At 38.0% G+C, this 22,658-nt stretch overlaps 2 protein-coding genes across 3 annotated transcripts; one reads left to right on the top strand and one right to left on the bottom strand.

Moving 5' to 3' along the window:
• Nucleotides 1–1,885: 1,885 nt before the first annotated feature.
• On the bottom strand, nt 1,886–5,666 carry mettl23 (methyltransferase like 23). 2 transcript variants are annotated; one of them, XM_042504576.1, is made up of 5 exons: nt 5,421–5,666; nt 3,452–3,556; nt 3,141–3,378; nt 2,973–3,057; nt 1,886–2,279 (listed from the first exon to the last, which is right to left on the bottom strand). In XM_042504576.1, the coding sequence occupies exons 1-5, from the start codon at nt 5,520–5,522 to the stop codon at nt 2,108–2,110; spliced, it is 702 nt and encodes a 233-aa protein (XP_042360510.1). In that variant the 5' UTR covers nt 5,523–5,666; the 3' UTR covers nt 1,886–2,107. The 2 variants fall into 2 exon arrangements, with proteins under 2 accessions (XP_042360510.1, XP_042360511.1); XM_042504577.1 differs by lacking the exon at nt 5,421–5,666 and adding an exon at nt 4,564–4,636 and having other exon boundaries at nt 1,887–2,279.
• Nucleotides 5,667–5,819: 153 nt separating this feature from the next.
• Nucleotides 5,820–20,055, top strand: jmjd6 (jumonji domain containing 6, arginine demethylase and lysine hydroxylase). The gene is made up of 6 exons (XM_042504549.1): nt 5,820–6,254; nt 7,895–8,283; nt 10,098–10,384; nt 14,228–14,363; nt 14,917–15,055; nt 17,420–20,055. The coding sequence occupies exons 1-6, from the start codon at nt 6,126–6,128 to the stop codon at nt 17,549–17,551; spliced, it is 1,212 nt and encodes a 403-aa protein (XP_042360483.1). The 5' UTR covers nt 5,820–6,125; the 3' UTR covers nt 17,552–20,055.
• The last annotated feature ends 2,603 nt before the right edge of the window (nt 20,056–22,658 follow it).

The raw sequence follows: 22,658 nt of genomic DNA, 5'->3' as shown, positions 1-22,658 counted from the left end.
GGCAACACTGAAATTAACTTCAACTTATCTGTAACCTCAGGACAATCTTGTCAAATGCTATGAAATGGAGCTGAAGTATTCTTAATAAGTGCTCATTTGAAATTATTGCAAAAATCATTCAATTTGTTTGGCATTTAACATTGTATGGAGTGAGTTTCTTTCAGCAATACCAATCCAGATTTCTTTCCAGTGTCACTGCTTTGAACCTCACTCAAGATGTATATGAGGGAGTCATCTGCATACACTGCAGTGCTGTTACAATGCAAAATAAATGGTGGGTCATTTGTGAAAATGGAAAACAAGGGCAGTTTTCGACATACCTTCCCTGATGCTCTTTGCACAAATGTTACTTAATCTAACCACTCAGCTCGTCATCTGCTGCCAGCTGACCGACATTATCAAATAAACGGACTCTTGTAAACACATTGTTGTTGTCAGTAATCAGTAATGGTTAGAGATAGATAACAGGAATCAGCAGAATGTCAGGCGCTGACCTGGCCCTGACTCAGAATGATTTGAGATATCCTTCCAAAAACAGACTGACCAGCTGAAAGTGCATAAATCTACACCACTGTTGACAGAGGTCATTAAATCACACAGGGTGTGTGACTGTTAAAATGATCCAATAATTCACTTAAAACAAAGATAAGGGAAAGTGCAATAACTGAGAACAGATTTGTAAATCATCTTAGATTGTTCTTCTTCCACTCTCTCCCATAAAATCATCTTTACACCCCTCAGATTTATCTGGTGACCCCTTGAAAGAGCCAGAGTCTTATGTTGGGAACCACTGGATAGCCACCACTGTTCTATGTGCTCTGTTTCCAGTTACTGGTGTTTTTAATCTAATGACTAACAGAACGTGTTTATTTATTCATCAAAAAAAAAAAAGATTAACCTGAGAGTGACATTTTTTTGCACTACATTCTCACTCCAAATTTGTCACATGGTGACGTTCAACAGTGACCTTACACATCAAGCTTCAATAACATCTTTCTGGTTTGTAACTTTTCTTGAGAAGACAACTATGTAAGCAGGAGGCTTGACAGTGGAAATCAACTGTGGCGTGGGGGTAAGGGTGGGAACATCTGGTGACGCAACCAGGAAATCCTCCGATGGCTAGACCGTCCCGTTTCACAACTGCTGATGCGGTCTACAAGTGGCCTCTGCAGGATGCACATCCTGAATTGGTACACAGCTATAGTAATGAGAGTTGATATGTGAGCAGTTGTGTAATGACATGCTGCCCTCTGGTGGTCACAGGAGAAAATACACTATTTATTACCATTTCGAGATTATCTTAACCCTTTGAGGCTGGCACAATTTGACTTTATTTCTATCAAAAACATGGGAAGACGGCAATGAGCAACTTAAGAAGAAATATACCGATATTTGCAGGAAATACGTTTTAAAAGTACAACAAAATTACCTCAAAAAATGCATTAAAAAGAGAGTCAAAAACAAACAAGTAAATGGCCTGAAAAAGGTGCTGAAAAAGTTATTATAGTATTTATAATAATGTTACAATTTTCGAAAAGCTTGGGGAAATGCCCAGAAATAGATTTAATTACATATTTAAAACAGTGTTACATAAATCTATTTTCAGGTTATTTACTTGTTTGTTTTTGTTGTTTGACTTTGTTGTTTGTGTCTTTTTAGTGCTAAATTTTGAAATGTTTTTTTTTCTTGAGTTAATCATGTCCTTCTTTCCATGTTTTTATTAAGGAATCAAGCCAATGTAAGGCTCGGGTTTCAAAGAGTTAATGTTACAGATACAAATGTGAGCAAAACCTGAACTATTAGTTTTTAAAATAATATTTGGAGCTGCAGGTTTTTATTTCTTAACATTTTCAACTTCAATGAAAAAAACACTTCAATAGATTTTTTTTCAAAAGCCTTTTATTACATGTGTAATATGTGACTTTTCTTCAGAACTACATGCCTACATGTTTATTGTCCTAATGTTGCTCTCAACTTTCTGGCACGGCATTTTCTTTTATTCCTGTATTCAGTCCCAAGAGTTTAACACTGTTGACACAGCTAGTTTATCCTGAGTTCAATGTGAAATAGACTCGACTGGATGATGTGACCAACATCTTGAAAACATTTACAGACTAACATCTTCTGTCTTCAGTGTGATGATCATCATGAGAATGCTTTTGTTTCCTGGAAGTGTCGATCCAGCCAACGCTGCTTTATCTGCATCAAATGTTTCCAGCTGAACGTCGACACAGTTCAGCTTCCATCTGTGGAGCAGCGCCTCGATCGACCAATCAGCACTGGGAGAGGAGGAGGAGGAGGAGGAGTAAGGTTAAAACTGAGGCAGTGATACAAACCACACATTTCAGGGTAAAAAAAAAACTTTAAAAAAATCGATTAAAGGACTAATAATTTTAGCTGTATTTAAACCCTTTGAAAACAGAGAAAATTGATTTGATTTCTATGAAAACAATACAAGGCAAAGGCAAAGTGAAACTTAAGAAAAACAACTAAGAAATTCTTTTTTAAAAGATTAGTTGAAATTACCTGAAAATAAGCAAAAACACAAAAGTAAAAAACAAAAACAAATGAGAAAATGACCCAGGAAAAAAGTGATAAAAATACATTTATACATTTTTATTCTGTACCATACTTTTGAATATATTATTTTAACAAAAAATATTTTTTTCGTAAAATTTATAAAAAGCTAATTGAATAAAAGCAAACCAATTTGCTTTGCAATATGTTTGCTCAGCTGATGTCAGTCCATGGTTTTAAAGGGTTACTAAACACAAGTCATATTTTATAAACTCTTCATATGTTTTGTGTGCAGAAATCGGAATTTGTAAAGTAACTAAAGGTGTCGGATCAAAGAAGTGACATGAAAAGTGGCACAAGAAGAGTCAAGTAACATATAAGTACCTGAAATTTGTACTTAAGTATAGGACTTATTTAAAAAGTATCTGAAAAAGTGTGATATTCTTTTTTGGCACCTTCTCTCCTGGTATGTGGTCCAGAACTGAGCTGTGGGGTTCTTTCTTAGAAGAAAAACAACGGTCAGGAGGACATCTTCAAAATCTGAAACAGGTTTAAAAATGCTCAGTCACTCAGGTTTCAAACATATACTATGAGGCCATATTTATGTGGACACAGGAACCAACCCTGTGGCTCGTAGAAGACGTCTGATCCCAAAATGATGTCCAGTGCCGGAAGCAGAACCAGATCAGGTGAGACTTCCCCCCAGGTGAGACCCAGCACCGCCACAGTAGGGAGGCTGTTGGCTTCACAGCTGCGCCTGCAGTTCTCCAGACACAGAGGAGTCTTTGCACTGTCCGACAGGATCACCTTTGCGCCACACCTGGCAGCCACCACACCTGGAAGACTCACACCTGCACCAAGCTGTGCAGAGACAGACATCAGAAAGTTTATAGCAGTTAAGATCCAAATTGTAAAACGATTTTTTTCTTCTCACCTCCAGCACTGTCTTGTTTCTCAGCTCTGCTCTTTGTGTCCACAGATACTGAGCCAGCACCACAGCACAGGGCCACACATACATCCCATATTGTGGATCCAGAACCTAAGAGTGAGGATCACAGTAAGGGACTGTTCGTTATTATAAAAGGGGAAGGGGTGGTACAAAGAGAGGGTGGGTCAAATTTTTTTAAGCACCAGGGAGGGAACTATGTTTTATTATTTTTGCCTTAGCAGAGGGGGATACAACTTTAAATGGCTGTATTTTGTATTTATTTTAGCTCTGATTTTAAAAAAATGCCTGGTGGAATTAGAGGGAATATTTTCTTTAAAAAGTCACCAAAATTACACCATTTGTCATATCCAGAGACTGTGGAGACAGAAATTATATTTGGATTTTCAAATTCCCTATGATCCTTGGGCACGTCATGTGCAATGGATGCTTCCATCAGAAAAAAAATCTCAACCAAAACTAGTGATAGTGATATCTTTTCTGCATCTCAATTCAAATTTCGCCAAAACAAACAAACAAAAAAAGACGTTTGCACTAACTAACTAGCATGTAAGACAAGAGTGGAAAAACCAAGTCATTTTTTTCAACCCAAGGATTTCATTTTTAACTTTCAAACATCAAAAGGTACGTTTTTAAAAATCTAATAATTAATTTATAGCACAGGGAGAATCATGCATTTTCCAGAAGTAATTTGGGGAGGCTCAAGAACAAATATTTGTTGCATTGAGGAAATTAAGCAAAAAAATGAAGAAAAACAACAGTCACACCACAGCCACACCTCTCCTTTGACAAATAAAGAACAGTCCAATTTGTGGGTGATAACAATACATAACTAGTGTATAGTGTAGAGATAATCTAATTATATTAGTCCAAATCTTATCCATCCATCCATCCATTTTCTTCCGCTTATCCAGGGTTGGGTCGCGGGTACAGCAGCCTAAGTAGGGAAGCCCGGACTTCCCTCTCCCCGGCCACTTTGTCCAGCTCTTCCCGGGAGATCCCGAGGTGTTCCCAGGCCAGCTGAGAGACATAATCTCTCCAGCGTGTCCTGGGTCTTCCCCGGGGCCTCCTACCAGTGGGACGTACCCTGAACACCTCACCTGGGAGCCGTCCTGGAGCTTTACTCCGAGCTCCTCCCGGATGACCGAGCTTCTCGCCCTATCTCTAAGGGAGAGCCCAGCCACCCTACGGAGGAAGCTCATTTCGGCCGCTTGTACCCGCGATCTTGTTCCTTCGGTCTCTACCCAAAGCTCATGACCATAGGTGAGAGTAGGAACGAAGATCGACCAGTAAATCGAGAGCTTTGCCTTTCAGCTCAGTTCCCTCTTCACCACGACAGATCGGTGCAGAGTCCACATTACTGCAGACACTGCACCGATCCGCCTGTCGATCTCACTCGTGAACAAGACCCCGAGGTACTTAAACTCCTCCACTTGGGGCAGGATCTCATCCCTGATCTGGAGGGGGCACTCCACCCTTTTCAGGTCGAGTCCAAATCTTAGTTAGATAAATACAGTTTTTGGTGGTGGATGTATGCTGAATTAAAGACATGAGTCTAACATATCGAAATGTGCTCGTTGTTGTAGCATGTACAAAGCAATTATACACCCATAGTTCATTTAAATTAGTCACGTGTCAATGGTAAGAGGCATGTCAGTTATCTAAGCTTAAATTTTACACATATTACGACTGTATGTACGCCGAATTGAGGGAATGTTTCCAAAGTATCGTGTAGGAATTATGTTTGTTCTTCTAATTGGCTAATACCATTAATTTACACACTGTTCTTTTAAATTAACATATTTTTCAGGCATTAGCAGCGTGATTCTATGAAAGCACAACACAGCAGCAGGATGGTGGCTGATTTATATTGTAATGTAAAGATACTCTCACACAGCAGTCTATTGAAAGCTGCTTTATCTTAAGTATAATAATATATTTCAAAACTCAAACACACCTCAGGTATGGAAACAGAAAGGGACTCCTGTGTGTTTTCCTTGTCTTCAAACGTGAAAACTTTGTAAGCTATGGTAGGTGTTTCGGCTGCTGTGGGATCCATCGTGCTGGTTAATAGCCCCTTAAGTTACATGACTGCATTGTAATAATTATGTAATGAAAAAAAAAGTTTTGAGCAATTTAATTGAGATTTATATTGATATTAAATCACGCGTAGCCATCGGCAGCCATGCTTACTGTATTTCTATTTCCGCGTCCATCACAACACAAGAAAAACGCTTCAACAGCCAATAAAATCAACGTAAATACCTGGCGGGAAGGCTTTTGCTTCATTTCATCCAATCAAAGCTTTGCTCCTGCGGGCACTGTAGCCAATTAGCGTTCTATTCCTTCAAGAGGGGCGGGCGCTACATTTGTCAATCAGTTGCCTAAGCACGGTGCATGGCAAGCCTTCCTTGTTAGCTTGTTACCAAACAGTGTCGACCGGACAGGCTTAAAAGTGTTTTCACACATGTTTTTATATATTTGAGGACGTGTTTAACACATTGACCGACTTGTAGTTTTGTTGTCTTGTCAAATAAATAAGGTGAGAGTGTCAGAACAGCGCAGCTAGCCGGGTATCAGAGGAGGCTAGTGAATGCGTTTCTGTAGTAGCCCCCGTGTTAGCTCGGTAGCTAGCTAAACAACGGTAACACACGGAGGAGGAATGAACCATAAAAGTAAGAAGAGGATTAAAGAGGCGAAACGGAGCGCCAGACCTGAGCTGAAGGATTCATTAGACTGGATAAAACACGACTATCATGAGACTTTCGACTTGTCACACCGCACCGTGAAGGTAACAGTCAATGTAGCATTTGAAGCTAAGCTAACATGAGCTAGCCGCAACTCGCAGCAGGAGTGCAGCTTGTCACGTAGACACCGAGGCGGTGATACACTGAGTACTGTGACGTGATTAATGTAATTTCAGCCTCTGTCAACTTTTTTTTTCTACTTTGTTCACACAGTTTATGTTTTAAATGGCTGATTTCCTCTTCATGTTTACATTTATGAATATAGGTTTTGATTTAATATCAAATTACACAACGAAAGAAGCATTCAAGTATATTTAGGAGCTTTTGGGTAAACTATTAAAGGTATAAACAATGTTCCTCGTCACTTCTATATATTTTTTAATTAGAATATTGATATACGTGCATTAAAAGTAGGATTTTACATTAGTAGGTGGTTGGTTTATTGGAATAGTTCATTTTGAACAATTGACAAGTAATTATTTTTAGTTTTTAGTCTGTTAAAACAGTAAAAATGTGAGAAATGTAGAGTCCAACGGATACTGGATTTTTAGTGCCAATACTGATATTAGGAAATAAATAATTCCATCTATCTATCTATCTACCTATCTATCTAGTCATGAAATGCAATTATCCCTTTAATATGATTATCAAGTAATTGTGAGAAATATATGTATTTCGGAAGGTAATTGTTAGTAATTACTCCAAGCATCTTTTCATGGATTCCGAATCAGAAACATTTAATGATCCCAGTGGAAATTGTTAGAATAGCATAGATAATAGTAGAGTTAGAAATAGTAAGTGTTAACCCTTTGAATCCTGGATCCACTTTTTTAAAATTATTATTATTCGCTGAGTTCAGATGCTGTTCACAAGTTATTGAACCCTTTAAAACCTGAGTGGAATGGTTTGATTGCTTTCTAAAATATAGAGAAAAAAGCCATGTTCATATTGGAAAGAAAACTCCCACAAATTAAATACAATATGTGCATTATTGTTGGATGCATTCAAGAGTGGTGTAATTTAGGTTATTTGAGAATATTGCTGATTTGAATAATTGCACACTGTATTGCAGATTTGTACATAACTACAGAATAAATGTAATTGGTTACATTCCACTACTGATCTTTTACAGCAAGTAAAACCTTTAAATACTAGGATTGTAAAGCTTTCCCATAAGAGCAGATTTGATCTGCATGAAGTCAATACTTGTAGGTAATATTAGCAGGAGTCTACTAAACATTCACAAAAAAAAACTAAATGAAGAGCTGCAGTTATTTAGAGGATGCAACATTCTAAGAAACTCTCATTCTCAGTATAGTGTGTTGAGTTGTAGTCACAGCTGATACAGTATCATGTTGTCCTGCTGCACTCTGTGTGGGCGTGCCCCCAGTTTACGAAAGAGGTGTTGAAAACGAAGTTCATCACAGCATGGACCTGTATTTCTCGAACAAGAATGCTGTCTTTAAATACACACACCTTCTGCTTTGTGTCCTGATATCAGCCCCAGTTAATATTTATTCTTTTCAGAAAGAAATTAATATTTGAAAAACCAGGGAGGTGTTTTAACAACACTTACAGCTGATCTGACAGTACAGCTCCTAATCCAAATAAAGATAGAGGCTGGACATATCTTTGCTCAAAAGTTTGGCATACATAAGGCTAAATTGATATATGCTGTGTACAGGACAACGTTGAGCGAGTGGACACCCTCCACCTCAGCCCTGAGGAGTTCATCCAACGCTTCGAGCGGCCCTACAAGCCCGTCGTCCTGCTGAACGCCCAGGAGAGCTGGCCCGCACAGGAAAAATGGACTCTGGAGCGTCTCAAACGCAAGTACCGCAACCAGAAATTTAAATGTGGGGAGGACAACGATGGATACTCAGTGAAGATGAAGATGAAGTACTACGTGGAGTACCTGGAGAGCACCAGGGACGACAGCCCACTCTACATATTCGACAGCAGCTACGGTGAACACGCCAAACGCCGGAAGCTGCTGGAGGACTACCAGGTGCCCATCTTCTTCAGGGACGACCTGTTCCAGTTTGCAGGAGAGAAGCGCAGACCACCGTACAGGTTTGATCTTTGTTTATTAAACTAAAACGGTCCAGTGCAGGTTGACTGTGTATCAGCAGGTCCACATTATATAGATATGATGATAATAATAATAATAAGAAGAAGAAGAACTTATTTTATATAGCACCTATAAAAGAAAAAGAGTTTACAAAATGCTTTTATAAACAAAGCAAAGCAGAAATGTGATACATAGATGACAATACAACAACAGAAAACCAAACAGCCCTACACACAAATGTAGGGCTGTTTCACACAAGTGAAAAGAAATTAGGGTAGCGTTAGGATCAAATACAAACCAGAGGACAAATAATGCAAGATGCAGGACACATAATGTCAATATAAAATAATACAAATAAGTAGACCAAAAACAACAGCAAGAGAAACAATAAAAGCAATAAAACCACGAATAAAAGAAAAAAATAGATAAAACATAAGTTAAAAAGATAGAATAAATACAAAGAATAAGTACATCTGGTGTACAAAATCATCTGAGCATAAATAGCACGTTTTACCATGTAATTTTTTTTAATCAGCATTTGGATTTTAAATACTTAAAAAGGTATAATGAAATAAAAACAAGTATTTGCAATCCCTGCCACCACATAGTCATATGCCATGCCCCCTTTTAGCCTTTTGGCATAAATGCAAAAACACCAACCACACACATTTGACCTCCATGCTAAACTTCAGCCTTATAAGGGCAAAAATTGTAGCCGTCTAAGGGCGGAGGAATTACTGATACATGATAATATTGGTACATGATCATTGTCAGCTGATATTGGTTTTAAAATGAAATATCCTAATCCGCCTGCATGCTGATTTCTACCAATATGACAAACCAATATTTTTTTAAATTTATTGGCAATGTGTATAAATGATGATGTTGTATAAAATATCAACCATAGGTTTAAGTAATTTTCTAATTTTGCACAATATTACAAACACTGGGAAGCGTTGTATTTTATGTCTCCATCTGCTGGTGGGCCATCACAATAAAAGCATGTATCATTTGATGTTAATTCAACTACAGCAGAGATTTTATGATCACTAAAATTAGGGGAGGAAAAAGGTGGATAAATCAATATCAGTATTGCTTATTGGCCAAACGAGTTGTTGTGTGCATATTGGATATCGGCAAAAAATCTGGTTTTGTGCATCCCTAATGGAAAATTAATATGTGACGGTCAATGTTGATTGCCACAGGCCACCACAAATATATCAACGTATTGAAACACTTAAATGCATCACAGTGATGCAGCGGTATACAGTGTTATGAAAAGTTACTGTAGTACCATACACAGATGCTGTGTGTGGTACTGAGTAAATGCAACGGACGGAGAACTGCAACTTTATTTTATTTTCAAAAGGGAGACATCTTACATGTAATTATATTTTTTAAAATAGTTTCAAGATTGATTTATAGTAATAAAATGTTTAACCCAAAAAAAAAAAACACCTGTTTGTTTTCATTCTTAAATTGTTCATTGTAGCTAGTAGCTAATAGTTATTGTACTGTGAACAATATAATATATATAACAATATAAACATAATGTGGTGCTGAAATTAGGCGTGTATTTTGTTTTTGTCATTGTTCCCTGTGTTTTGCTTTCCCTGATAAGTGAAAAAGAAATGAAAAAGTTTCAGTGAATACATTTAGCTTTTTTTATCAGACGGAAATATTATTGATCATATAATCAGACTGAGAGGGACAAAAGAAAAAAAACAGACTTTGCAGCTGTTAACAGAAAAGAAAGGATGTGTCAGTGACACGTGATGTTACAGCTCACCTGTTTTATCCTCTGCTCTGCTCACAGGTGGTTTGTGATGGGCCCGGCCCGCTCTGGCACCGGCATCCATATCGACCCGCTGGGCACCAGCGCCTGGAACGCCTTGGTTCAAGGACACAAGAGGTGGTGTCTGTTCCCCACCAACACACCCCGAGAGCTGATCAAGGTGACCCGAGAGGACGGCGGCAACCAGCAGGACGAGGCTATCACCTGGTTCAATGTGGTTTATCCCCGAACGCAGCAGCCAAACTGGCCTCCAGAGTTTGCACCGCTGGAGATCCTCCAAAGACCCGGGGAGACCGTTTTTGTGCCTGGTCAGTGAAGACACTTCATTTTCTACATTTTATTTACCCTCCATCAAATTTACAAACATCTGTGGATCATCTAAGATCAGATTTTTGCACAAGATATTGTTTACCAAAGTTCTTATTGCTGATTTGGTCTTGAGATATAATAACAACAACAACAATAATGATAATACATTTTGTTTATAGGCGCCTTTCAAAGTGCTCAAGGATGCCTGATAAGACACAGTTAAAAAGACAAGCAGCAATGCATCCATAGATCTTAAAGTCAAATCATCATTAATAAGCAAAAATACATTAATATAATAACAAGACAAAATCATTTCATAAGAAACCAGGTATAAATCAATTTAATGAAATTATCATCAGTGCAGTCAAGATGTGTGTGTCACCGTAAAATCAGACCGAATATGCTAGCTTGAAAAGGTGTGTTTTCAAACATTTGAAGGTGGACAGAGTGTCAATATTATGATTTTCTTGTGGGAGAGAGTTGAAAACACACAAACCAACAATGAGTTGATCGTACTAAGAAGCAGGGATGCCCCCCCCCCAAAAAAAATGTATTTTCATTTTGATCTAATATCAAATGATTAACTGGGAGGAAGTGTGCCGCGACACGAGGACCGTGTTTGTGTGTTTGTGTTGCAGTTTTGGCCTCTGTCTCAGAACATTCTGTTTCAGAACTGGTACATCTCTAGTAGGTTGATAGTTTAGATATCATTGTGTATCAACAGAGTGAAACCAGTGTGACCTAAATTCACCCAGTGCTAGAGCTGGATTAAACCCGGGATTTAGACTTTACCTGTCTGCAGATTAACTCACAGACAACAATAATCTGTGTGTGACGTCCTTTAATTGTGTTGTCTATTACCTTCTTGCTTTGTTAAAATAATTTGACCCACATAGTTTTATACAGCTTTTGTCTGACAAGTTTGGAACTTTTTTGGGGTTCTTTTTTTTTTTTTTTAATGACAAGCTTTTTTCCACTCTTTTTCTTCCAGTTTGACCAGTTTGGGGTGGAGAAAAGGGGTTTGAGGGCCTGGAGAGCATGATATATCATTTGCATACTAGAGAATGTCACTCTCCTGGAGCCACAGTCCGCTCCTGAGCCTTCAGCATGACCACAAAGCAAATATATGATTCCTGACATTGTTTAAAATCCACTGAAGATATGTAGAGTCATAACCTTTCATAAGATGAAATATGAGTAAATTGTCCCAATTGGCATAGGGACATTTTGAGTAGAAACCTATCTTATCTCTCAGCAAAACAAAATCAAAGAAGTTTTTTCAAATTAGAACTTTTTTGAAGAGATTTGACTTCGTCCTTTTGGCTCTAGGCCCTGAAAGAAATCCAAACGTCAGCTGGCTTGATTGCCATAATTGCACGGTACCGTACAAATGCAGCAATGGCTTGCACTAGTTCACCTGGTACTCGCACACCGCAGGTAAGCCTGTTTATCTGTGCTGATGTTGTTTTTTTTACATAGAGCCTAACATTAGTATGTATTAGCTAATGTTAGCGCTTGTTGCAGTGGAATTCTGCCAGACCAGCATATCATCATTTAAAACAGGCATGTCAAACTGGTCCACAGGGGGGCCGGTGTGGCTGCAGGTTTTTGTGCCAACCAACCAAGAGCACACAGTTTGACCAATCAACTGTCTGAAGACGGAGATCAGTTGATTAAATGAGTCAAGTCTGGTGTGCTGCTACTTGGTTGGAAACAAAACCTGCAGCCACACCGGCCCCCCTGTGGACCGGTTTGACATGCCTGATTTAAAAGCTAACTTTGCAGAAGGCTAAGGAGCAGACTGGACCAGGAATGAGACCTAAAACTAGGAAATAAGTTAGCATTTTAGCACTACTGGTTCCCTCATCTGGAAGTCAGTGCGTAGTTTTGAATCAGTTTTGGTGAGATACCTGAAATAAGGTCTGTGGTTAACACTATCTGAAGAGACTTTCAAGTTTTGTTCTACAATATAAAATACATCAGTAAATACCCCACCTGTAAAATTTGAAGCATTTATGTGTCTAATAAAAGGCGGTCGCTAACAAGTGGCTAAACAGGGTCCCTGACAATTTTTAAAAAGTCTAAAAGGTGCTAAATTAGTCTAAAAATAAGGTTATTTAATTTAATTGGTATTAAAATGTCTTAAATGAATCTTTTCATTGTTTTTTTCTGATGTTGTGTTGTAAAATTTAAAATAATTACGAGTTCTTAAAAGACAAAAAAAACAAATACCCTCTTGCAATTTTACTGGCTCCTTCTTATTTTCCAATATATCTTAATTTCACAGGGTTGGGTATGACGGAGGATTAGGGCCACATTAAGGGAAAAAAAAATAATTATTTACGAGATTAAAGTCATTAGTTATGAGAAAAAACTCATTAACGAGAAAAAAAGTCATTATTAATGAGAAAAAAGTCATTATTTACGAGATTAAACTCATTATTAACGAGAAAAAAGTCATTATTTACAAGATTAAACTCATTATTAACGAGAAAAAAGTCATTATTAACGAGAAAAAACTCATTATTAACGAGAAAAAACTCATTATTAACGAGAAAAAACTCATTATTAAACGAGAAAAAAAAAGTCATTATTAACGAGAAAAAAGTCATTATTTACGAGATTAAACTCATTACTAACGAGAAAAAAGTCATTATTAACGAGAAAAAAAGTCATTATTAACGAGAAAAAAAGTCATTATTAACGAGAAAAAAGTCATTATTTACGAGATTAAACTCATTATTAACGAGAAAAAAGTCATTATTAACGAGAAAAAAGTCATTATTAACGAGATTAAACTCATTATTAACGAGAAAAAAGTCATTATTTACGAGATTAAACTCATTATTAACGAGAAAAAAGTCATTATTAACGAGAAAAAAGTCATTATTAATGAGAAAAAAGTCATTATTAACGAGAAAAAAGTCATTATTAACGAGATTAAACTCATTATTAACGAGAATAAAGTAATTATTTATGAGAATAAAGTCATAATATTCAAACCTGCTGTTTTTGGAGACCATTGTCAAAATGAGGGCTACGGAGGATTTGTTTCTTGAGACACAACGAAACCCCTCTGAATAGCCCGTAGATGCATCCAACGATAACCCTGCAGTTGACCAGTTCAGCCATTTCCCCCTCCAGAAAAGCAGCAACATCCTCCAAGTCCGACTGGTTCTTTCGCCGGAAAAGATGCAATTTCTTGCATATTCTTTTTAAAGTCCTGATACTTATGATAATGTGATGCTGATGTGCCAAAAGATTAAGTATCTCCTTGTTTGTGAAACCTATCCTAAAATACAACTCAACCAAATCCTCCGTAGCCCTCATGTTAACATGTGTCTCCAAAAGCAGCCGGTTTGAATATTATGACTTTATTCTCATAAATAATGACTTTTTTTCTCGTTAATAATGAGTTTTTTCTCATTAATAATAACTTTTTCTCGTTAATAATGAGTTTAATCTCGTAAATAATGACTTTTTTCTCATTAATAATGACTTTTTTCTCATTAATAATGACTTTTTTCTCGTTAATAATGACTTTTTTCTCGTAACTAATGACTTTAATCTCGTAAATAATTTTTTTTTTTTTCCTTAATGTGGCCCTAATCCTCCGTCGTAGTTGGGGACTCTATTGTTGTATTCTTAAAAAAGTTTTAAATAAGTTTTGTTTCATAGTTATATTAGCAAGTTGTCAATAAACCATAATAACAAGCAGCCACACAACAAAATGTCAACATGTTCGAAAGTGATCATTTAGTTGTGGTTGTAGAGGACAATGGAAGCAAAGCAACAGCGTGTTTTGTTTGTGATGTTAATGGTAACTAGCCGTGTGTCCGCAGGCGGGTGGTGGCACGTGGTCCTCAACCTGGACACGACAATCGCCGTCACTCAGAACTTCGCCAGCACGACCAACTTCCCCATCGTGTGGCACAAAACTGTCCGAGGACGACCCAAACTCTCCAGGAAGTGGTACCGGTAAGGATTCAACACCGCCCTCACATCAGAATCACACTGAGAAGATAACTGAAGACTAAACAATAAACACCAGCGATTAGACTCATCCCAGGACATCTGCGAGTCACTCAAATGCAGAAGTAATCCCAACTGATATAAGATCAGTTTTAAGGCAGTAAAAGGCCTTAATCTCAGTGATTAAAGATCTGCATTTCTATTATGTAATGACAGTACACTGCTTCTCTAAAGCTTCTTAAACCTTTTTCTTAAATTTCCAGTTTCATTGCATGTGTTCTTATGAATAGTGATTTTGTTTTTTAGTCATGCTTTCTGGAATTTAAAATAGTCCAACATTGTTAGTGAGATAGAAGTCATTCATTTGCATCTTTTGTTTTGTATGGTTTCTCTTTAGCCAAGTCATTAGTGAGACCTCATGTCCACCTCTGATTAACATGTGAGATCTGGTATCTTTGCAAGGTATAACTTTGGAATCTTTCAAAGGTGTCCATGCGCTCAGTAAACCTTTTTTTTAGTTTTGATTATATAAAGTCTCTTTTCTTCCTGGTTGTTTCAGTATCTTGAAGCAGGAGAGGCCGGACTTGGCGGCGCTGGCAGACAAAGTGGACCTCCAGGAGTCGACGGGCATCGCATCAGACAGCTCCAGTGACTCTTCATCATCATCGTCCTCCAGCTCGTCTGACTCCGACTCTGATGTATGTGCTAAATCACACAAATAGAAACACACACTGCACTGAGGTATCTGTGTCATTTGTGAGGTGATACGTTTTGAGATTTTTTTGCTTGTGTAAAGACGTACATTACTGAAGCGCCTTTTACTAGCTAAATCTAAGGAAGGAATTCAACGCCACCGCTGCTTGACCACCTCCCGCTCTCTGTAATAAACCAGTTCTGCATAGGAGCATGGATCCTCGTGTCCGCCATGTGGACCTGGAAGACGGAACGTGTTCCTCATTTAATTATAGCTGACAATCATTGTTGAGCAGCAGCAAATCGAAGGGTTAAAAGCTGAATCAAAGAGTTAAAAGTTGAAATAAGACGTAGTGACTTCCTTCTGTGTGTGACCCCAGGGTCATAACAGTGACATATAAAGCTCTGCTGACTTTTGACCGAGGGTGGTAAAGTTCTGGGAATGTGCATGGTGGATACTTTCCATTGGAAATAACAGGAATTTATGAGACTAGATGGAAAATAACAGGAATGAAATGTAAATAACAGGCTGTATTTACCATAGAGACACAGCGCAATTAGGTCCCAACCACAGGGACAGGGACCAAATGTATCTCTCTCCACTGACTTTGCATTGCGTGAAAGTGCTTTCTTGTCCCTTTTGTCTGCTAACAAACAACAGAAAAATTCCCAGAATTAAGTTTCTAAAGCTGCCAAACTGAAAAACGGAGACTTTAAAAAAGACTTTTATAAAAAGCTGAGGCTGTGTGCCTTTATTATACTTCAATAAGTTCAATAAGAGATTTGAAGCTACATGATGCCTGGTGTTGATCTTTGTTAGCTTAAACGATCTTACCTGGTGGTTTGATCACATAGTTGTAAATATCAAACTATTTCACTGCTCACCATTCAAGGGGATCATTTCTCCAAGATAAGCAAGGAAAACTGAGACACTGAGATTTTGTCAGTATAACTTTTCCGTCTCTGGTAGACAAAAGGTGCTAAAAGATCTTCTATATCTAATCTGATATTAGCCAGGCCCAGGCATTTTGTTAGCATCTCAGCCCTTGGTTGTATATTGTGAAATTTATAGTTTTTTTTTTTACCTCTGGTGGGCCTGGTTTTGAGAATATGATGGATGCAGATGATATTTATTTCTGTCATAAGCTGACATAATTGCAAATCTTTCCAGTAGAAATTTTAAAAAGTATCAACATTCTAGTTGAGCCGACTTCAGTGTCTAAAATGAACTTTTTAACTCACCAGCCAAGGTCACTGCTAGATGACAAAAAATCCAACAGCCAAGCATATTTTATACTGGCCAAAAATATAAAAATTGTCTTTTTTTGTTTTATATATGATGATGAATGATGTGTTATGTGGACTGCAAACTGAAGAAAGTTCCCTCTGGTAAGCTGTGATGCAGTGTATATATATGTCTAGGGCTTTTGTTGTGAAAGGTTAGAATGGAAGATGTAGAGCTAATGCACTGCTGCTGACAATTTAAGAGGCAACAAAGAGTTCGCCGTCTTCCTTCAAACTACGGGGCCTTTGTGTAAAAGTATTTCATAACCTTCACAACACTGCATGCAGCTCTTGTTAGCAGCAGACCGGCGGCGAGTAGTTGTTTAGCGGATTAGCTGATGTCCTGTAGGGTAAACAATGCTGCAAAACTAGTAGCGCTTACGAAGTTTAAGTTTCGTGGCATGTGTGTGTGTGTGAGACAAAGACAGCACACGAGCAATTTAGGAGCAGCAGAGCAATGCCCCCCGAAATGACAACAAAATGTGGCAGAGACTCCCGGCATAGTTTATCATATAACAGTTTTGGTACAAATATTTACCCACCAGTGTGGCAGATAGCCCTCAGAGATCACACCAAAGGTAAAATTCACTCACATTTGGCAGGTGTTGATTTCAGATGAATTTAAATGAACTGGCTCATTTAATATTGTATTGCATTTTCAGTAAGCAACAACAGCGACAAAAACCTACTCCATGACACACCCTACCCTCAGTGCAGTGTGGGCTGCACATGTGATGGAAGAATGCACTGTCATGTAAAGGGTTGTAATCTTACTGAAAATTTAGTGCATGGTTACAGTTCAGTTGAAAGGGCATAAACTATATTGTTGCTTTCTTTTGTTCCCCCCCCCAAATAAGTTTGTATTAAAATGTAAGATTTTTATTTTAAAATTTTGCAAAAGATTTTCCAGAATTCTGCCAACTTCTTGCAACCCGCACTGTTAAAATCCCTGCTTATGTAAATCCTCATTGTCAGGATCGCCTGTGTCAGTCTGAAGCTGCCAACAGGTTCTTACATGTGACGTAACATAATACGCATGCAGCATGTTGTATCGGTGCGAGTCTGAACACGTTGTCCTCCTGCAGGCTGCATCAGGCTCAGAGGGGGACGCCATGTCCCACCGCAGGAAGAAGAGACGGACCTGCGGGATGACAGCGAACGGAGACACCAGCAGCCAGGACGACTGCGTCAGCAAGGAGAGGAGCTCATCGCGGTGACCTCCGGCCATCTCCGTCCTGCCTCCAGCCGGTGACTCCTTCAATCATGAACACAGAATCAGCTGCTTCCTGTCTAGTTTAGGTAAATGTCTGAAGCCCTCAATGAAACGACTTGTAGATCAAGGAGGAGGATCCGCTGAGGACCTGTCACCACTGTGCTTTCAATCAATATCTGTGTGTGTCTGTGGTGTCTGTAGTGTGCGGACATGGTGGGAAATATGATAATATGAGATTATAGCCAGTCAACAGACTGAGAAGGGTACTGGGGAGTAGGGTGACACTGGGAACTAGTTGTGAGCTTTCAGAGTCTCTGAGCTGCTATCTGTCGGGAGTTTGTAAGAAATGAAGGGATGGGAATATTTCTGAGGGTCGTCTTTAACTGTAAACATGAAATTCAGCCACCAGAAGAGCTGAAAACCAACAGTTTCTGTAGTTTCACACCCCGTATCCCTGCAGCAGCACAAACGGACATGTTTCTGTACTCGTACAGTTGAACTTGGGCCTCTATTTTCACAGGTGCAAACTGGCCATATTCAAATTTCCACTTTTTTTTAACCACACATATCAATTACTGAGACACATTGAGAAAAATATCAACTCACGGTTCTTTGATAATGCACACAGACTTTGAATTTGTTTACATAAGCAACTTAAAACACTAAGAAACCAAAGTGGACACACTCTGATGCCTCTGTGCCAGCGATAGCCTTGGCATTATGTTTCCGGGTTGCCATCCGTATGTCTGTCCCATTCTCATGATTACGATATCTCAAGAGGGAATCTATTCAAGGGAATGTATTCAAATTTGGCACAAGCGTCCACTCACACTCAAAAATGAATAGATTTTAGTGGTCATTGGTCAAGATCAGTGGGAGCTGTATTTTTTGTGGATGAGGTATCTCAAGAATGCGTAGAGGGAGTTTTTTCATATTTGGCACAAATGTCCACATTAACTCAATGATGAACTGATAAGATTTTGGTGGTCATAGGTCACCGTGACGTCATGCGGCTCCTCGTAAATGCGGTATCTCAAGAACATTGTGAGGGAATTGTTTTTTATTGGGCACAAATGTTCAATTGGACTTAATGATGAAATGATTCGAATTTAGTAGTTAAAGGTCACTGTGACGTTACAAAAAATGTTTTTGGCTCAAGAATTCACCTGTACGGTTTGTGTCGGACTGCTGTGCTGCGGGGGATGAGATGTGTGTGAAGCATCCACATTTTTACAGACATGGATGTAAACTGCAACTGCATACAGCCACAAAACAGTGTTCTAGTTTTATATTTTAGGATATGCACCTTGAGGTTAATAGTTTATCTGCAGGCTGATGATCTCATTTAACTTTTTATCTGCAACACCCTTCAGGCTACCACCATGAAACTAGAGGCCTGAGTCTTCTTTAGGAGTCCTCAGATTGGTGTCCACTCAACGTGAAGACTCCACTAAATGTCATTTCCCCACAAAACTGGTGATTTATCCTTAAACGGCTTGGAGGTCGTGTCCGTTCTTCTAGCTGCCTTTGTGATTTAACGTCATGCTGGAATAGAAAGTGTCACCTCAGTGAGCCAGCCTTAAAGAAATGAAACAGTTATAGGAAACATGCATGTAAAAGCATGGGTTCAGATTTATGCTGTATGAACTGCATGATGACACTGCAGGTTGTGTTGAAGCAATAGCAGCTCGGCCTCCAGTTTGATGTTCTGCCTGCTCTGTGCCAAAATGCAGCAAATGAGAGAAACTGCCCGCAGGCGCAGCAGGCTCATTAAACGCTGAGTCAATGTTGAGTTTGTGCAGTCCTAAAAAAAGACAGTAGAGGGCACTACAGTCACCAGACGCACTGCTGCTGTTTCAGCTCCAGTTAATGTAAGAGGTGGTTTTAGAGTCTGATGAAGAGCTGGTGTGTTTCAGAGTGAACAGAGTTCATTAGCATTTATTCATCAGTGTGTGCATCTTGTTGAATAACAGCTGTAATTTCAGTAGGTGTCAGAGTAGAAGAAGAGTCAGTGATTCGACTTATTTCTAGCTGATTTGAGGATCAGTAACTAATGGCTGATTTAATGTACATGAGGTAGAACCTGCTCGTTTAACAGTCTAATGTCAACTAATGACTATTTTTATCACTGATTAATCTGCTGAATAGAGCTGAAACATTAATTGGCTGACAAACTATAAGCTCAATGCTGATAAAGTTGCTGAGTCACTTTTAAGGTAAATGTGGGTTAAAAAGGTCAGCCTGTGTTACAAGTGTGACTCATTTTTTTGGTTTTCTTCCTCTTCTATGATAATAAATTGAATATTTTGGGGAGGTTGGAACGCTGATGGAACAAAATGAGACATTAGAATAGGAGTTGATTGTTATTGGTTGTTTATTTCTGGGTTTTTTGTTAATGAGACCGATAACCGACATTTGGAACCAATAAGCATTTAATGTCATTATTTAGAATTTAGAATATAACAAACTTCAACACAAAACTTTGTTTAAATGCCTTTAGCAAATGTTTAATCAAAAGTGAAATGTTCAACATCATACACAGTAAATTTCCCAGCAACTTTTTTTATAAAATCAAGTGAAAATTTAGATTAAAAATATAATAAATAAAACTAGCTCCCTGAGGTTTCACAAAGTAGAGGCCCTCCCATGCTGACAGCTTCTTTACACTTTTTAATTAATTAATTTTATCAGCGATCTTTAAAACACTTATACAGATGCAAAATGCCAAATATCTGCCCCGATAATCGGACAGGCCGATAATCGTTCAACCCATAATTTGAAATTGTCATCCTGACCTCTTACTGCTGCCAGTGTAAGACCAGTGGTTTCCAACTAAATGACCAGAACTTCTTGTACTTTTATCGTAGAGGGTACTTTAATGCAGTTACCAGGAGGAACATAGAAAACTCATCTTTAAAAACAAGCAGTTATGATTTGATTTTTAAAAAATCCACGTTTTTATTTTCAGTAGTAAAATAAACACACAAACAGGATTGCAAATAAAACCGTGAGTTCTGATAGCCACAGGAAACACCTGACACCAGCTGCTGGGATTTAGACATGAAAATGAATTATTAAGTGAGAAGAGAAGCTGGAATAAGTTGCTAAATGTCCCGACTCCAAGTGATGTTAATATGAATATCAACTGAAATAGAGCTACTGAGAAAGAAAGGGAAAAGAAGACTTAAGCATAACCCTAACTGGGCGTTAAATAACACCCAGTTTAAAAACTAATAAACAGAGAAATGTGACGAGTGGTGTGGATGAAGAAATATCTGAGCTCACATGACAGAAAAGGTTGTGAAATGTTAGGACAATCATTAGTTGCAGCCCTCATTATGTTATTTTCTTGAATAATCTTTTAATATAACATCAGAAGTCAGCAAAGAATGTGTCTCCAAATGTCTTGTTTTGTTCAACCAACAATCAAAAACCCCAAATATTCAGTTTGCTGTGATAGGAAACAGAAAATTCTCACTCTTTTGCCCTAAGAAAGGACTTAAAAATATAAAATTGATGATCTTCTGTCGATCCACAACTCTCTCCGAAGCTTTGTTCAGCTTTTCTAAAAACCTGAATCCTTTGAAATGCGCTGTAGTGTTCTCCAGATGACAGGACTCGCTGTGTGTGTCGATATAAATCCGTTGCTTTAGACTAAAAGTGCCTATAAATTGTTAGTGTGACTGACTGTCGGGGAGTTTTCTGTGTTTTTATCTGTTCTTAAACTAATTTAAAGGCACTGTGTTGGTCTCTGAGGTCGGTCACATGGTGCCCCCGTCCCCCAAGGTCAAATGTCGATGAAGTGAATCTGAGGAGCTTCTCCACACTTAGACAGTCCCTGATGTGATAAATTTCATTTTTTTGGTCAATAAAATCTTTTCTATGACTCACGGCATTGTCTAATTTAGTGTTTTCATTTTCAACTAGTGTCTTTTTGTCCATAAAATGTCAGATGTTGTTAAATCAAATGTTATGTTATATTCTGTCCAATCAAAAGTCCACAATGACAGAGAAAAAAAAATCCTCACATTTGAGAACAACTGAAATCTGCGAATCAATTTCTGCTCAAAAAATTGCCAATTATGAACCAATAATAACAAATGTTGCGATTGCTTTTCTTTTGTAGACTTATCAATTAATTGACTATTTTTGGAGCATTTCTGCAGTATTCTACATTTTAATCTAGTGATGTACAGGACTTTTATGTCAAGGTTGAAAGTACACATCCTAACAGAGATGTCAAAATTTGAAATCCTTTATTTTCATGCCTATATAACGTAAATATCTGAAACCAGCTCTGAGATCTACATCCATATTACAGCAGACATGTTGGGTTATCTAAATATCAGGAGTCCGACACAGTATGGAAGTAGCTGGTAATTTTCTGACAGGTGATGAATGGATTTAGTGAATAATTGTCGATTTGTTTCAGCCGCACTTATACTGTTCGGTGGTTTGATGTAAAACAAAAAATCACATTTTTAAAGCTCTTCATATGTTTTATGTGTAAAAATCTATTCTGCATAGTAAGTATAGAGGCATAGTGCTGCCAAAAAACTCTGGCACATAATTGTACTTTGTATGATATTTGTACAATATTTATTCCTGATGAATTTTAAAAAAAAAGGAAAAAGATAAGTATCAGTGATAATGTGAAAAGTTTCTTGTTATGACAAGATGTCTTTTCACAATTTAACAAGATATTTTCTTTTATGCTAAACTAACATAATGCGTATTAAACTTTGCTTGTCGTTACATGAAATGTTAAGGGTTAAAACATGATAGTTTATAGTTTATTGAGTTTTTTGTCAACGCGATAAGTTTGTATGACGTAATAACGTTAAAATATCTTGTCAGAATGTGGAAAAAAAACATAAAAATTCTGATGTGGCAGAACTATGCTTCAATGCCACAGTAGTGATAAATAAATGTTCTGCAGTAAAATTACATTATTTGCCTCAGTTGTAGTGTAGTAGATGTGTAAAGTGTCAAGTGATAAGAAAACACTCAGCTACAGATACCTCAAAGTCAACACATTAATATCCTGTAAAGACCTTTATTTTGAAAAACAATCCGGAAGTGTCTCTCTGCATGATGTCAGCTGTTGTGTG

This window comes from Plectropomus leopardus, chromosome 17 (genome assembly GCF_008729295.1).
Source record: "Plectropomus leopardus isolate mb chromosome 17, YSFRI_Pleo_2.0, whole genome shotgun sequence".
Classification (NCBI taxonomy): Eukaryota; Metazoa; Chordata; class Actinopteri; order Perciformes; family Serranidae; genus Plectropomus; species Plectropomus leopardus.
Note: the sequence above shows the minus strand (reverse complement) of the source record. Positions and strands in the feature narration are given on the sequence as shown.

Excerpts from the sequence above, each read along its gene's own strand:
- mettl23 (XM_042504576.1), bottom strand. The coding sequence starts at position 5,522 with ATGGATCCCACAGCAGCCGAAACACCTACCATAGCTTACAAAGTTTTC. Across the intron at positions 3,379-3,451 it reads GAAACAAGACAGTGCTGGAG|CTTGGTGCAGGTGTGAGTCT; the intron begins GTGAGAAGAAAA and ends GTCTCTGCACAG. Across the intron at positions 2,280-2,972 it reads ACCACATACCAGGAGAGAAG|TGCTGATTGGTCGATCGAGG; the intron begins GTGCCAAAAAAG and ends CTCCTCTCCCAG.
- jmjd6 (XM_042504549.1), top strand. The coding sequence starts at position 6,126 with ATGAACCATAAAAGTAAGAAGAGGATTAAAGAGGCGAAACGGAGCGCC. Across the intron at positions 14,364-14,916 it reads CTCTCCAGGAAGTGGTACCG|TATCTTGAAGCAGGAGAGGC; the intron begins GTAAGGATTCAA and ends TGGTTGTTTCAG. Across the intron at positions 15,056-17,419 it reads CGTCTGACTCCGACTCTGAT|GCTGCATCAGGCTCAGAGGG; the intron begins GTATGTGCTAAA and ends GTCCTCCTGCAG.